The sequence below is a fragment of the Peromyscus leucopus genome, chromosome 7, assembly GCF_004664715.2.
Source record: "Peromyscus leucopus breed LL Stock chromosome 7, UCI_PerLeu_2.1, whole genome shotgun sequence".
Lineage (NCBI taxonomy): Eukaryota > Metazoa > Chordata > Mammalia > Rodentia > Cricetidae > Peromyscus > Peromyscus leucopus.
Genome location: NC_051069.1, coordinates 99,980,448 through 99,995,841, shown reverse-complemented (window position 1 = coordinate 99,995,841; position 15,394 = coordinate 99,980,448). Strand labels below are relative to the sequence as shown.

Sequence of the window (15,394 nt, the reverse complement as noted above, 5' to 3'; positions counted from 1 at the left end):
TTCTAGCCCCTACTGATGCCTCCCTTTCTCTGACTGCATAGACTCGGCAGCAATAGAAGTCTACTTATTACTCTGTGACATTGGTTCATGGTCTGGTGTCACCTTGGATTGTTCTCAACGTTGCTGCTTGTCTGTAGGAGCACACCCTACACTTCTGAAGAACAGACTCTGGTCTTCTGTATTACAGTGCCCTACAGGGTCAGAGCTGTGAGGGAATTTGGAAGCACTATGTTAAACTTCCCCTTTCCTGGTGGGACTCAAGCCATGAAGTTTCAGAGACTTGCTTCAACCATGCAGCTATAGGGAGCAGAATATGCATGCAGTCAGTCCTATTCAATAAATGTTGCTTTACCTGTCTGTTCATTAACATGACTGCAACAGAGCCAGGCAGACACAGGGAGAAATTTTCTGACTTTTAAGTCACTGTCTAAACTGCAGTGGCTCTAACCTCCAATGTTTTGTGCTTGCAATAAAAGAAATCAGGCATGGCTGGGGAGGTGGTTCAGCCAATAAAATACGTGCTATACAAGCATGAGAACCTGAGTTCCAGTCCCCAGAATCTGCCTAAAAAGTCAGACATAGTGTTAGATGTTTGTAATTCCAGCATGGGGAAGGCAGAGACAGGAACTAGGACTAACCGGCCAGCCAATCAGTGAGCTCCACATCCAGTGAGAGAGGCTGTCTCAAAAACTAAGACAGAAAACTCCCAAGGTCTGGCCTCCACATACATGCAAATGTGTGTGTGCATACACACACACACACACACACACACACACACACACACACACGCACACACGCACACGCACACGCACACACACGTGCACGCACAAATGAAAGTAATACAACTATTCAAAAATAAAAACTCAGCATAAAATTGGAAAGCTCACCATAGGCCCTGTACTTTCCAAGGCCCGGAATGCACTGTCTGCCCACTAGCCTTGGGTGTGTTTGGGTAACAGTCTGACAACCCACAGCATCAGCCAGACTTGAAATGGATGCAGTTAGCGGTCCATGGGGTTGATGAAGGGTGAAGGAGAGTGTGTTTCAGAGGGAATGCACACACATGAGAGTCAATCACCTCATTAACTCATTCTCTTCATGCTTAGATCATCAATTGACTTAGTCATATCTTTACAGGCAAAAAAGGAGCCAGTGACTCTTTCAATGGGAGATGTAACTATTTTAGAGGCCATAAAATGTCAAGAGGAAAAAACACATTGATTTTCAAAACCAAAGATGTAGCTCACATAGGGAAATTCAGGATGAGATATTTGCTTGTCAACAGCTTCCTGATGACCTCATCTGAATCCAGATAGGAAAGCCAGTGTGCTAGTGAGGCGGTTTGAGATGGCTGAGAAGATGTTTGTAAAGGCAACTGACGGTTTTAGCTGAACTGAGTGCCCACAGGGAGTGTGTGCCTCCCAAGTAGCTGCCTGTGTGGGCAGACGGGTTCGCAGCACACTTTCCCACATAGTTCAGACTTGAGGTCCTGCTCAGAGCGTCAAGCACACACTGGTTAATTAGCTTCATTGCAACTGCAGCTTCTCCAACTGGTGAATCAACATGTCTGCATTATGGTCACCTTCAGGCTAAATTCTCCATGTGCTCTCAGGATGCCTGACTTCTGCATTCCCTAATTAACTGCCACCTAAGTGCTGTTTAAATGGCAGCTGCATAGATCATTTCTAAAACCCCAGCTGGCACCAGGGTGACAAATTGTGCTAGGCCGAGAGATTTTCCTAAGAGGAGGGTGAAGGTGAGCTCCTTTCTCTCCAAAGTTCATTTGGCTTTGGGAGCTTTGAAGTCAGAGACTTCTGTAATGAAGACATTTAAATTGTCACGTCCGGTCTCTCGTCTGCCAGATAGGTAGTGACCTGTCATAGATGCTCTGTGTCTCCCACTGTACATTTGTCCAGAGTGCACACTCTCTTCTATCTGTAAGATGGGCTTTCTCTTCCTCTCTGCCCTCTCCCTCCTGGCTTCTCTCATGTTCTGAACAATCAAAAGATCCATACCCTGGCCTAGAGGAGGCTCAGTGAGTAAAATGCTTGCAAGTGCCAATACCGGACTTGTATCCTCAGAAACCGCAGTAAAAATAAATGCTGGACATGGTAACATGTGCCGGTAATCCCAGCACTGTGGGAAGTCGAGACAGGTGGATCCCTGAGGATACTGTCGAGCCAGCTTAGACTACTTTCTGTCTCAAAAACTGATGTGGCACCTGAGGTACAACAAATGGGGTTGTTCTCTGCCTTCCATGCACCTGCATGTATGTGGACCACACACACACACACACACACACACACACACACACACACACATCTGTAAACAACCAGCACCAGCTCTGCCAGCTTGCTTGTGTCACTCTGCCAGTCAGCTCTGCTCTTGTACACTACACCCCGTATCCTCTAGTCAAGGACAGAGCTCCAACAGTGACCTCCCCTGTCATGCATCATCAGATTAAAAGTAGCTCGAAAACAACTAGCATTTAAACAAAATGCTCCCCAAACAACGCTGAGATGTTACAGCCCCCGCTGGCCACTGTCTTCTTACTAATCTGCTTCACGGCAAACTCAAACTGCTTTTGCCCACCTGCTACCATGCCTGCTGTCTTCCCCTCTGGCCATGCTTTCTTGAAACCTTGTCACCGCACCCTCAGAGCATCCCTGAATCTGCTGTGTTGCTAAGATGTCTCAAAGGCCTTCCTTTGCAGAGCCCTAAACCTCATTGACTTAAACTGGTGCTGGGATTAAGTTGACCCGCCTGGCTTTCCAGCCTTCTCTAAATCATTTCCTTCCCTTAGCTTCCATTACACCCTTTCTCTGCGTCTCCTTCCTGGGCAGCTTCTTCTCAAACACCATGGCCTTTTCTCATGACTCTTCTTTTCACATAAATTTGCAGTATCCCGAGCTCTGTCTTCAGATAGAGTCTCTCTAGGGTCTGCTCATGGCATTTGTAATGATTTCAACTGGTCTTATGGCCTTGTTCATGGCTCCCCACTCACTAGGCAGCTTGGTCCTTCCTCCTGAATGCCAAAATCATGTATCTACTTACCAATACTTTGACTCCCCTTGAATTCTAAATAAGCACCTCAGACCTCCCAGTCTCTCTTCTCTGACGTCCTTCCTTCTAGTAAAAGGGCATGCCTCCATTCACTCAGTTGCACTAATCAAAAATCTTAGAGTTATTCATTCATATCCAACCCCTCAGCAAACTCCTGGGTCTGCCTTCAGAATGTGCCGGGGATCCCAGTGTGTCTCACCACACCTGTCAGAATCCCCTCTTGGCCAGACACTTACTGCAGGCATCTCCCAGCAGGTCTCCTTGCTTCAATTTTGCCCCTGTTTCTCAAAAACTCCCCAGAGCATCCCTTTAAATAAAAGTCAGCCCTTGACACTTTCTTGCCCTTGGGATAAATTCCACAGCCCTTGCCACGACCAATAAGGAAGCCCCAACTGAAGCTGATTTTGGATCAGTGACCTTGCCACATCCTCATCGGTTGCTGTGGGGACATGGCTTTTTCACTGGGACCATTGCTGCTGGCTTTCTCATCACCCATAATGCTCTCCTGCTCTTTGTCCAGCTACCAACAATGTCTTTCTGCTAGTTTTCCACTACCCACAATGCTCTCCTACATTACTCACATACCCACTGCCTTCTTCACATCTCTGCTCAAATGTCACCTGTCAAATAAGCCTTCTTATGACCTTCTAAAACCTGTATCTCTTTTTATTTCCCTTTGTAACTTAAGTCCTCACCCAAGTATGTTGTCATTTGTTCATTTTTTCCCCTGCCTACTTGACTTTAAATTTTAAGGAGATCAATTTCATTGCTGTTGAATATTTTTTCAATGTTTTGTCACCAAAATTGAGTACTATGCCTGGCTCCTGGTAGCATCCAAATAGATATTCATTACTGAAATATTTAATGAATAAGGGAAGGAATGATCCCCTACTTGGAGAGCCTTCTAATATGTGAGTCTGGAGTTGTAGCTCAGTGGTAGACTATTATGTACCAGGTCCATCATTTGACCCCAAAATCAATAAATGAATACGTAAATGAATCAAATTTACAGAAATTTTAAGAACTGAGGTATGAGTCATTTCCAGCACATGAAAATGTAAGAATATTTATGGAGAGGATGGAAAGATGGCTCAGCAGTTAAGAGCACTGCCTGCTCTGCAAGAGGAACCAGGTTCAATTCCCAACGCCCACATGGCAGCTCACAGCTGTCTGTAACTCCAGTTCCAGGGGATCTGACACCCTCACACAGACAAATGTGTACTTAAAATAAAAATTAAATTAAAATATCTTTTCAAAAAAAAAAGAATATTTGTAGTTCAATAGTTGAGAGCACCTGCTGCCCTTCCAGAGGATCTGAGTTCAGTTCTTGGTACCCATGTCAGGCTGCTCTAGTTGTCTGTAACTCCATCTTCAGGGGATCCTATACCTTATTCGGCTTTGGGGGCCATTTGCACCTACATGGTGTATACTCACACAGACACATAAAATCATCTTATAATTCTTTTATTTAAAAAAGAATGTTTTAAATAGAACTGTACCTTAGTGGTTATGCAGAGGAGTTAATCTTTTTGTGACCTGTGTGCTTATCAAATTCTACTTGTATTTCCTCATTTTATATCTTCCTCTCTGGTCTTTGCTCCATTAGGGATGTATGAAGAAAGTGCTTGTTTGAGTTTGCAACTAGGTTCCTATTTCATCAGTGGGCATGTCTTTCAAGCAATCTACCTCAGTAAGAAATGTGGTGATGTTTTATTTGTGCTCTAACAAATAATACTTAATCTGGGGATCAGAGGACAGAGGCAGCCACTGGGTTAGACATAGAGGCCAGACAGTGGTGGCACACAAGCCTTTAATCCTGTCACTCAGGAGGCAGAGATCTATGTGGATCTCTGTGAGTTCAAGGCTACACCAGGCAGTGGTGGCACATGCCTTTAACCCCAGGATTTGAGATCTCATGTCTTTGCTTGGTAAGGACACACACCTTTAATCCCAGGAAGTGATGGCAGAAAGCAGAAAGGTATATAAGGCATGAGGACCAGGAACTAGAGGCTTTTGAGCAGTTCAACTGAGACCCACAGGGGTGAGGACTCAGAGGCTTTCAGTCTGAGGATTCATGGAAACAGGATTGGCTGAGGAGTTGGCGAAGTGAGGTTGGCTGTGGCTTATTCTGTTTCTCTGATATTTCAGTTTTCACCCAGGTTTTTATTAATAAGGCCATTTAACAATCCGTCTTACAAAGAAATGTCTCATTGGCTCCTAATGAAATCTCTGGCTCTAGAAGCAGGCAGACTTCCTCATCTGACACAATGTCCAGCCACACACTGTGGTGGTAATCTAATTGTACTGAAATGTGATTTTGATTGTATGTTAATAAATAAAGTTGCCCGGCTAGCTCAGTCGGTAGAGCATGAGACTCTTAATCTCAGGGTCGTGGGTTCGTGCCCCACGTTGGGCGCCAGATATTGATGCAACCAACCGTCTTATTAAATAAGAAACACAGAAACAATATAAAAGAGAAAGCCTAGAGGTCAGAGCTCAGAGCTAAAATCTCACCCTTCCGCCTGCGGTGTCCCAGCTTCCCGAAAGAGACCTATTTCCTGTCTGTTCGTCTATTTATAGTATTTTGTTCTGCCTTCTCATTGGTTGTAAACCCAAACATGTGACTGCCTCGTCACTGTCTGAATGTACAGCCCCTTAGGTCTTAAAGGCAGTGCTGGCTGTATCCCTGAACACACAGAGATCTATGGGATCAAAGGCGTGTGCCACCACTGCCACACTCTTGCTATGGCTCTAATAGCTCTGACTCCCAGGCAACTTTATTTATTAACATACAATCAAAATCACATTTCAGTACAATTAGATTACCACCACAACACACACACGAGGGCAAGGAAGTGCTGCGGGTTCCCTGTCGTCACATGTAAACATCTGGAAACCACAGACCTGCTTCCACAGCCCTTGACACACTCACAGAGCAGCAGAAGTCCTATGGTCCTGAGACCTGAGGTAACTGCCTTTCACTCCTGTCTAACACCTAGAGACTCACTGACAAAGAAAGGAACATGCACAGGATCAGCAGAGGGCAGGTTTAACTTTGAACCAGGTCTTCAAGAACTGTTTGACCTGAAGCTGGTTGCTTGACCTCCTTCAGCCTTCATTTCTCCAAGGTTCTGACAAGACCTTCCCAGCCCACACTCCTGTGTTGGTTATGTGCTGCCCTGTAGGAGATGCAGACATGCAGCTCAACAACCTCAACTCCTGCAGTCTTTGGCTGGTGAGAGTGTGGGGTTGACAGTCTGGAGAGGACTGGGCTGGGCAGCTGTGGTCTCAGCGCGCGCGCGCGCGCACACACACACACACACACACACACACACACACACACATGCACATGTACATCACAGTACAGGAGGTCACAGTACAACTTGTGAGAATCAGTTCCCTTTCCTTCATGTGGGTCCCAGGAATAGAACTCAGGTCCTCAGGCTTGATGATAAGTGCCTTTTATGTGCTAATCCATCTCATCAGCCTGACATTAAAGTAAAATAAAAGTTCAAGAGCCTGGGTGGCTCAATATGAGCTCTCAGCAGGAGACTGAGGGAGAGAATAACCTGCAGGTTATTCCGGGCTGTCTAGGAAGTTCTAAGACAGCCCAGGCTATGATGCGGGATCTTGTCTCATCTCTGTCCCTAAGACTGGCAGAATCCTTAAACTAAAAAGACTCCCATAATAGAAAATATGCTCTACTTTTGAAGTGAATTACTGCAAAAACAGACTGCAAATCCATATGGCTCTTTGGAGTCCAAGTATGGCCTTTTTGTGCTGTGTCTGTGCTCTGTGGCCACGGTGGCTGCCTTGTCTTCTGAGGTCAGGATAGAGGTGGGGAGGGAGGTGGCAGGCTTGACATTGCCCCATGCGCTCATCTTGCATGTCCTTAGGGAGCCCGTCCCCACTTGTAGAGACTCCTCCAGTGAGCACAGGGCACCTTCATGCATGGTTTCAGCTACTGCACAGGTGTGGTTCTGGGTAAGAGAAAGAACGGCCACAGGTGAATACTTACTGAAGGAGGCCACCTCAAAGGTGTAGTGACCCCTGAAAGCCGTACGACTAGTGCACCGTTCACTCCTCCTCTCTGGGTGGAGGGAAGACAGGGTACTAAGGGCTGATAATGAAATGTGTGTGGGATTTGGAGGGAGCCGTGGTAGCTGGCAAGGACTGATCAATACCAGTGCTGGTGCAGACTGTCACCAGGCTGAGGCCCAGAGTCCAGTGGCAGGGGGCGGGCCCTTGGTTTAGTGCTAGGGGGTGAGCCTAAGGTTTCACACATGCCAGGCAAGCACTCTGCCACAGCGCTATGGCCTCAGTCTTGTTTTTCACCATTTAATTGTTGAGACACAGAATTGCCAAAGATGACTAGAACTCACTCTACAAATCAGGCAGGCCTTGGATTTGTGATCCACTGGCTGCCACCTCCTGGGTAGCTAGAGTTCTAGGCCTGCAGCAGCACACTCAGCTGGAGCAAGTTTTTATGGCTAAGACAAAATCCCTAGAGGATTTTAAGTGTGAGATTCATATGTTCACATCTGTGCTTCCAGAAGATCTCTCCAGCATCAGCATGGATTGAATTAGGAATGCAGACTGAACTCAAGTCCAAAACTCTTCTAAATCCACTTGGTGTCTCTCCATAAGTCCCAAACACAAAAAGAAATGATCTAGTTTACTGAAGCTGAATACAAGGGCAATGGTATATGAGGGGTAGACAGGCTGTTGAAATATTGAGTCATACACACACACCACATACATAAATGCATGTATCTCACACTCCCCCACACCACATACACACAGGCACATGCATATGCACCACACACATATATATATATATATACATACATACATACATACATACATACATACATACCTCACATATAACATACATGCACATACATGCAATGGTATACATACATGAACATAAACACATATATGTGCACATATACTACACACATGCAGAAGCATATCACACACACACACACACACACACACACACACACGTTTCTTGTCCACATATTTCAGTTACATACAGATTAGAGAGCTTCTGGCTTGTGCCCTGGAGACCAGTCAGCCAGATTAATGTCACATCAGAGGGAGACATTGTTCATATACTATGCTGTCCGCAGAGACAAATAGCTATGGTCCTATGACATAAGACCTGGTCATGAGAGAAAGACAGTATTACATACACAGCCTTGGCACCCAGGAGTTCAAATTCATTTCCAACTACACAAACTCAAAAAGATCAAAGGTCAAAAACCAGGCATCCTGGGGCTTGAGGCAGCACATTGGTGGGACCTAGAGGAACAGGGGTGAGAAGAAGGCGGAGGAGGGCAGCTGGAGCCGCTGTCTGCTTGTTGGCATATGGGCTTGGGTGGACCACTGAGTCCCGTTTCAGCTAGCCGCTGGCCTTGGACCACCCACGCTGGCCAGGCAGAGCCTCCCGGGCTAAGGCGTCCATGGGTCAGGACAGGGCAGAGGTGGCTGCGCCCGCCACGGGGGTCACAGGACTGATCATGAGAGCGCTTGTCCTGTCATTGCATTGCAGCTCCAGAAACTAAAACGGTCACTTTCTTTCAAGACCAAGAGCTTGCGGAGCAAAAGCGCTGACGACTTCTTCCCGAGAACCAACAGTGATGTGAAATTGCAAGCTGACCTGCTGGCCAAGGCCAGCCCGGGCCCCAGCCCGGGCCCCAGCCCGGGCCCCAGCCCAATACCCATCCCTGGAAGCCCTGCATCCATGCCCACCAGGGCTGGCCTGCACCCCGGCAGCAGCAACAAGGCCCACACCTTTCAGGAGCATGTCTTTAAGAAGCCCACCTTCTGTGATGTCTGCAACCACATGATCGTGGGTAAGACCCCCTTACAGCTGTAATGCCCCTGGGAAGCTGAGTGAGAGCTGGGTGCCCAGGTTCAGGGACCCACGGAACAACTCTGAGCTTCAGAGAGTTAGATACAAGAGGGCCCATGTCGGGGAGTGGTTCTGAGGAAGAGGACTTATAAAAAGCATAGGGAAGCAGGGCCAGGTGGAGGGATAAATTGTTTGGGATACAGGTGTAGCCAAGGCATCAGCTGGCACCCTCTACCAGGAGCCTGGTGCCCTTTCACCTTGTCTGTGTGTGGCCCATGTACACCTTCCTGAGCCTGATATGCCAGGTGGGCAGAGGAGACCTGAAATGTTTGTTTGTCATCACTGAAACCGGACACATAAGTGATGGCCAGTGTGGCCAGGAAGGTAGAATGCTCTATGATCCCCTTACCTTTGTCAAGGTCAGTTAAGGGGTGTGTCAGTGTAAAAGAGAATTGGAGACAATTTATTCTAGAGCCAAGTATTAGTGGCCATGGTCCAGGAAACACACATTTAGATTACCCCAAATACCATGCTTTGATGTTTCATGAAGTTTTTAGAGTAATAGAACAATGAAAGTTATAAATCAAGGGATTTTTTTTTTAAATGCATGGATGGGATCATCAGGTAGCCATGTTACAGAAAAGCAGGGAGGTCTCAGCCATCAAGCTCAGGTGTCATCAATGACATGCTCAGCCTTTGGGTTAGTGGAAGTTTAAGGTCATCGTAGGGTCCAGAAGTTATTTATCTCCAAGTCTCACGAAGCTGTCAGGTCAAACACGGAGGTGGGCAATCGGTGACTAGGGAATTAAAGGTCCAATTGTCTCTGGACCTGCAATAGCCCAGCTCCCTGAAGTGACAGAGTGTTGGGAGGTACAGCTGTGCATCGCACAGCTTTGGTTCTGGGCCCTCCCACTCCCAGGTGGGATGTTCTAAGTCAGAAGCGACATCCGTCCCACTGCCATGAGACCTGTCCACATCTTCAGACAAGGCTTACTGCCTCACACGCTCTGTTTTTACTCTCCACTCTCCCTGTTCTTTCTCCAAACAAGCCACATTGAGAAAACAAGGTTTGTATCAATCAAGAGATTTCCACCATAACACCACTTAATGATCCTGAAATCCCCGCACTAAAACATCTTTCGGTTCTCATTTGAGCGCCTTCAAATCAGACAAAGCCCGACTGACCAAGACACCGTGAGGTGGTTAGTTGTATCTTTTCTGTCCTTGTCCCTTACTCTTCCTTTAAGCCAGAGGCCCAGCCCTGTCATCCATTCTCCTGGCGAGGACAAGAGGCAGAATGCAAGCACCTTGAGTTCTTGAGCCAGAGGTGGCTCACTGCGACTCCTGATGAATTCCTTTGGCTGGATAAATTCAATGAGAAATCCCACAGTCAGGAGGGTGGAGAAATACCATTTGACATTTCCAGCCACCTGGAAAGAGGCATGGATGAAGACATGGAGAATGGGGTCAGCAATCTGATCCAATGCTTAGGTCGCCTTGGGACTTTTCAACCTCCTTCCTGGTAGATGCAGCTCGTTCTTGGAGTTCCCACCCACTCACACCTCCATTTGACCATGATGTGGCACCCGGCTGCCAGTGTGGGAGACTTGGGGGGTCCCTTCGTGTTCCCTGCTCAGAGTACGTAGGTAGCCTGCCTCCTGCTTGGTTTTCTTGAATGCCTCCTTTCTGAATCCCCTGCGTCACTTTCAATTGCCACCAGGCCTTTTCGAGGTACTTCTATTCATAACCCTGAAAGAGGTGATGAACATCTATTTTAGATCTCACTGTGATGCATGTGAAAAGACAAGAAGCATGTGTTTTTAAGAATGAGTAATGTAAATGCATTCACCTCTGAGGAATGTCACAGCCATTACCCTAATGGGCTTCTCAGGGCACCTCAAATACAGCAACAATTTTATAAGACTCCACACTAAAGAAGGTTACACTGTGCTTCTGTCTGAATTAAATTTATATTGTAGCTGCCTTTTTAAAAAATTATGTCTATGTGTTGTTGAGAGGGGGCATGTGCACATGCCTGCATGTGTTCACAGAGGCCAGAGCTAGGATTACAAGTGGCTGTGAGCCTCCTGATGTAGGTCCTGGGAATGGACCTTGGGTCCTCTAAAAGAGCAGCAAGTGTTTTTAACTGCTGAACCATCTCTCCAGCCCCACACATCTGCCTTTTAAGTTATTTTTAATTTTGAAGACAGAGTCTCATGTATCCCAGGCTGGCCTAATTATCTCTAATTAGGACAGTCTTGAACTTCTAATCATGCTGCCTTCCTTCCACCAGAGGACTGGGATTACGTTTGTGCCGCCACACCTGGTTTTATAAGGATCAAACCCAGGTCTTCATGAATGCTGAAGAAGTACCCTAGGTGCCTTTTTCATTGAAATCCTTTTTTAAATAGTGGGGGGAGGGGTGTGTGTGTGTGTGTGTGTGTGTGTGTGTGTGTGTGTGTGTGTGTGCATGTAGAGGCTGGAGGTTGACTGTCAGGTCTTATCTCTAGCACTACCCTTAGTTTTGAGGCAGGGTCTCTCACTGAACCTGGAGCCCACCCTTTCTGCTAGGCTGGCTGGCCATGGAGCTCCAGGAATCTGCTTGCCTTATCCCAACACCTCTCCAGCACTGGGGTTTTATATATATATATCTGCCACTGTTCCTAGCTTTTATATGGGTGTTGGGGATCCAAACTCAGGTCATCTTGCTTGCTGTACAGGAACTTTTTACCCCCTTAACCATTGGTTCTCAACCTGTGAACAACCCCTTTGGGATCTAATGACCTTTTCACAGGAGTCACCTAAGACCATCAGAAAACACAGATATTTATATTATGATTCTTAACAGTAGCAAAATTTCAGAAGTAGCAATGAAAATAACTTTATGGTTAGGGGTCACCACAGCATGAGAAACTGTATCAAAGGGTTGCAGCCTTAGGAAGACGCCCTGAACCATCTCCCCAGCCTTACGACTTTTTCATCTTTAAAAACAATAAGGAAAATAGAAAAATAGTCAACAAGTTGTCCTGATCTTTTCAAGGATTTAACAAAGTAATCTAGTTTGAGGAGAGCAGGGAAAGGACTGAAAGATGTGAGGTGGAACAGAAATGATGTGAGAGGCTTCTTGGAAAGGAAGAAGAGGAGATTGACATTCCCCTCCCTCTCTGGGTTTCTGAGACAGAAGTACACTCATGAGTGGTTTTGTGAGACACCTTAGGTGTGCCTTGTTGACAACTGTCCTTAAAGTTACCAAGGTCACATGTCACCAGGGGAACACTGACCAGCAGAGACAGGCTCATAGCTGACCATCTGTTGCAAGTTCCTTTGCCTCAAACTTGATGCCTGAGGTGCTACCTGCTGAGCTGGCCCCACTCCCCATGCGTTAAGCAGTCCAAGCCATGACCTCTAGTCAGTCTATAATCTTGCCTCTAAGGCTCGCTACTCTTCATTCCCACCTGTGGGGTGGGGGTGCTGTGGATGAATTTCAAAAAACATTTCAGTATAATATTTTAGTTTATTCTTTGAGAATTTCATACATGCAAAAAATATATTTCAATCATATTCACCCCCCTCCAACTCCTTCCAAATCCTCTCTCTCTCTCTCTGTCTCTCTGTCTCTCTCTCTCTCTCTCTCTCTCTCTCTCTCTCTCTCTCTCTCTCTCTCTCTGTACTTTTATAAAAACCTTGCTGTGTCTAATTAGAGCTGGCTGTATCTACAGGTGTGGCCATCCACTGCAGCATGGGTAACCCACTAGTACCATACAACTGTAGGGTGTGAAGAAATGCTGAAGGGAGACCCCAGGCTCAAGTAGGATGCAAGAACAAAGAGCGTTTATTATACCAGCATGCATGTGGGGTGGTTCACCTGTACAAAATGGCGACGACCCCAAGAGGGACATGTAGGTTCCTTTTAAGCACAGCCAAGGGGGAGTTTCAGGGTCAGCTATGTAACTGGTTTAAGCAAGTAGGAATCACATTAGTATATTTCTAATTGGCTGAGGTTTAGTCTTATCATTTTTGGACACATCTGCACAAGCTTGGACGTGACTCAGAAGGGGCTGCTGGTTTGTCCTTGAGATATTGTGAGGCTGACTTAGGTCCTCTGTGTTTGTTCTCTCCCTCGACCCTGAATGTAAGGGCCTTGTAGATAAATGTCTCTTTGTTGGAAAAGACACCTATTTGCCCTTCTCAGAGAACTGGAACCTAAATTCAGCTGTGAAAGTAGGAGAGTTTAACCCCTTCACCACTAAAGAAAACAAATTCTTTCTCTCCTAGCCATCGTCAACTGTCAGTCACTTCTCAGGTAGGAGTGGAAGCTCATGTGCCCCACCCCATCCATACATCTTTTGCAGGTCTTGTGCAGAGACCAGAGGCTGTTAGTGAGTGCTATAGTCCTTTGGTGTCTCCCCATGCTCTAGCTCTTCCAATCGCTCTACCTTCTCTTCCTCAATGTTCTCTGATACATGGGGGTAGAAAGTGTGATATAGTCTCACCTCTTTAGGCTAGCTCCTCCTACAAAAATTGGTCACCTATTCCAGCCAATGATAGACAACCCAACCTTTCATAGAAATATGAGAGAAGCAAGCAGTCATGTGTGCCTGTGAACTCCAAAGATGAATGTCCTGCCTCTGTGACAACAGGGCTCAAGACTAAGTCTTAGATGGAGAGAATTATGAACTGACCAAGGTCTTTGGTAGAACACCTCTTTTCCTCCAAGTAGATAATCTCCAGAAAGCTATAAGACTTGACAAGGAGAGTGAGGGTCAGAGGACCATTTTTGTGTATATCACCTAATGGATTCTGCTTGATAGTGAATTGAGAATTGGCAATGGCTCACTCAAGGGAGCATTGAGCCAATGTGACAATGCAATAGGTCAACATGTACTTTTATGTGGAATGTGTGTGTGCGAGTGCATGCTCATATGTGTGCATGTGTATTTTCATATGTGTAAGTGCGCTTATGGAGGCTGAGGTCAATATTGGGCATCTTTACTCTCCAGCTTATTTTTTGAGTTTGGCATTAAACCTGGAACTTAAACAATTTGGCTAGACTGGCTGGCCAGCATGCTCTAGCAACCTCCTATTTCTGTATCCTCTGTGCTGAGATTACACCACCATGCCCAGCTTTTTCATGGAACATAAAACGCATGTTCTTAATATGACTAACTCCAGGCATGGGTCTGTTCTGTCAATTAAGGAGATTTTTTTTCCTACAAGTCCCAAGCTTTCTGTTTATTGCTAGATACCATGTTTCTAAGACTATTTTAAATTAGTTTTAATGGCTTTAGCTGTAGTCTACTTAGAAACATGGCATATTAAACAAACTCAGATTTTATGGACAGGTGGTTAGAAAAAACTGTTGGATTTCCTTGATTAAAATTTCAAGGCTCCTTATACGATCACTGTAAAAAGAATCAATGGCTTTCATAACTGCCCAAGTTTTCCAGAAGGGAAAATAATAATAGTGTTGTCTTAGGTAAGGGTTATTGTGAGAGTGGTTAGTTGTACGGGGTGCCCTTTCAAGGAGCCCCAAAGAACAGACAAGAGGAGGCACTAAGTGAGACGTAGTCTTATCCAGGTCTATGTCAGACCCAACCAACTAAAGAGTCCCACCAGAGACAAGGGATTTCCCTGTACACATCCCATCACCCAGTCACAGGCCATGGTTGCCCTGGGAGGAAGGGGGAATGTGGCATCCAGAAAATAAGGATCCTATTTGGTTAAGATTAATTATCTTACAGAAAAAGTGAAAATGGTGCCTTAGCAGTGAATGATCACTGCACCAGCACAAACAGGATATGAGCAAGCCACCAACAGGATCCACCATGCCCATCATCATTCATCAGCAGGATAGCATCCTTTGCTGAGAGTGCATTTAAGGTGCAGGAAGACTCTGATGTTGATAGACCCATCATCGTTCTAATAAATCATTTGACATTAGGAAACGCTACCATACACCAAGCCAGACCTTTCTGCTAGGTTCTTGTCTGACCATTAGTTTAACCATTTCATTACCTATTCTGAATGTACCCCACTGCTCTAGATATTAACCAATTCTTCAGTGGAAAAAAAACATATGCATATAAACACAAAACAAAATTTAAAAAGGAAAAGCAGTGCATGTGCACTGAATAATTGGGGTTTTGGGGGCGGTGAGAATGGCCAAACAGAAATCAAAGGGAATATCTAAAATCAAATATAAAGTCTGTGTATTCTCACAGGGAAAGAACCTCAGGGGCATCTGTGGTCATTTAAGTGAACAATTCTTTTGGGCTGTACAACTTCTACACAAGAAAATACAAACACCTCTAAAGCCTTCTTGGAAATATATGAAACAGAGGCCTCCTTCAGCAGTACCACGATGTTTCTGAGTGCCATCCCGTTGAAAGGGTAAAATCCTGGCCCACTGACACAGTGAGAACACGGGACAAAAGGTGGCAGGAATGCTGACCTGTGGCCATTTGTCCCTGTCCT

At 45.8% G+C, this 15,394-nt stretch overlaps 1 protein-coding gene and 1 non-coding gene across 2 annotated transcripts in view; both read left to right on the top strand.

Moving 5' to 3' along the window:
• The window catches only part of Stac (SH3 and cysteine rich domain), a 127,855-nt gene that overhangs the window by 43,521 nt on the left and 68,940 nt on the right, over positions 1 to 15,394 (top strand). The window contains exon 2 of the mRNA XM_028895202.2: positions 8,618 to 8,921. Coding sequence (XP_028751035.1) covers positions 8,618 to 8,921 — 304 coding nt within the window. The remainder of the gene's footprint in view (positions 1 to 8,617; positions 8,922 to 15,394) is intronic.
• Trnak-cuu lies at positions 5,407 to 5,479 on the top strand. The gene has a single exon. It is a non-coding gene; the product is annotated as a tRNA-Lys (tRNA).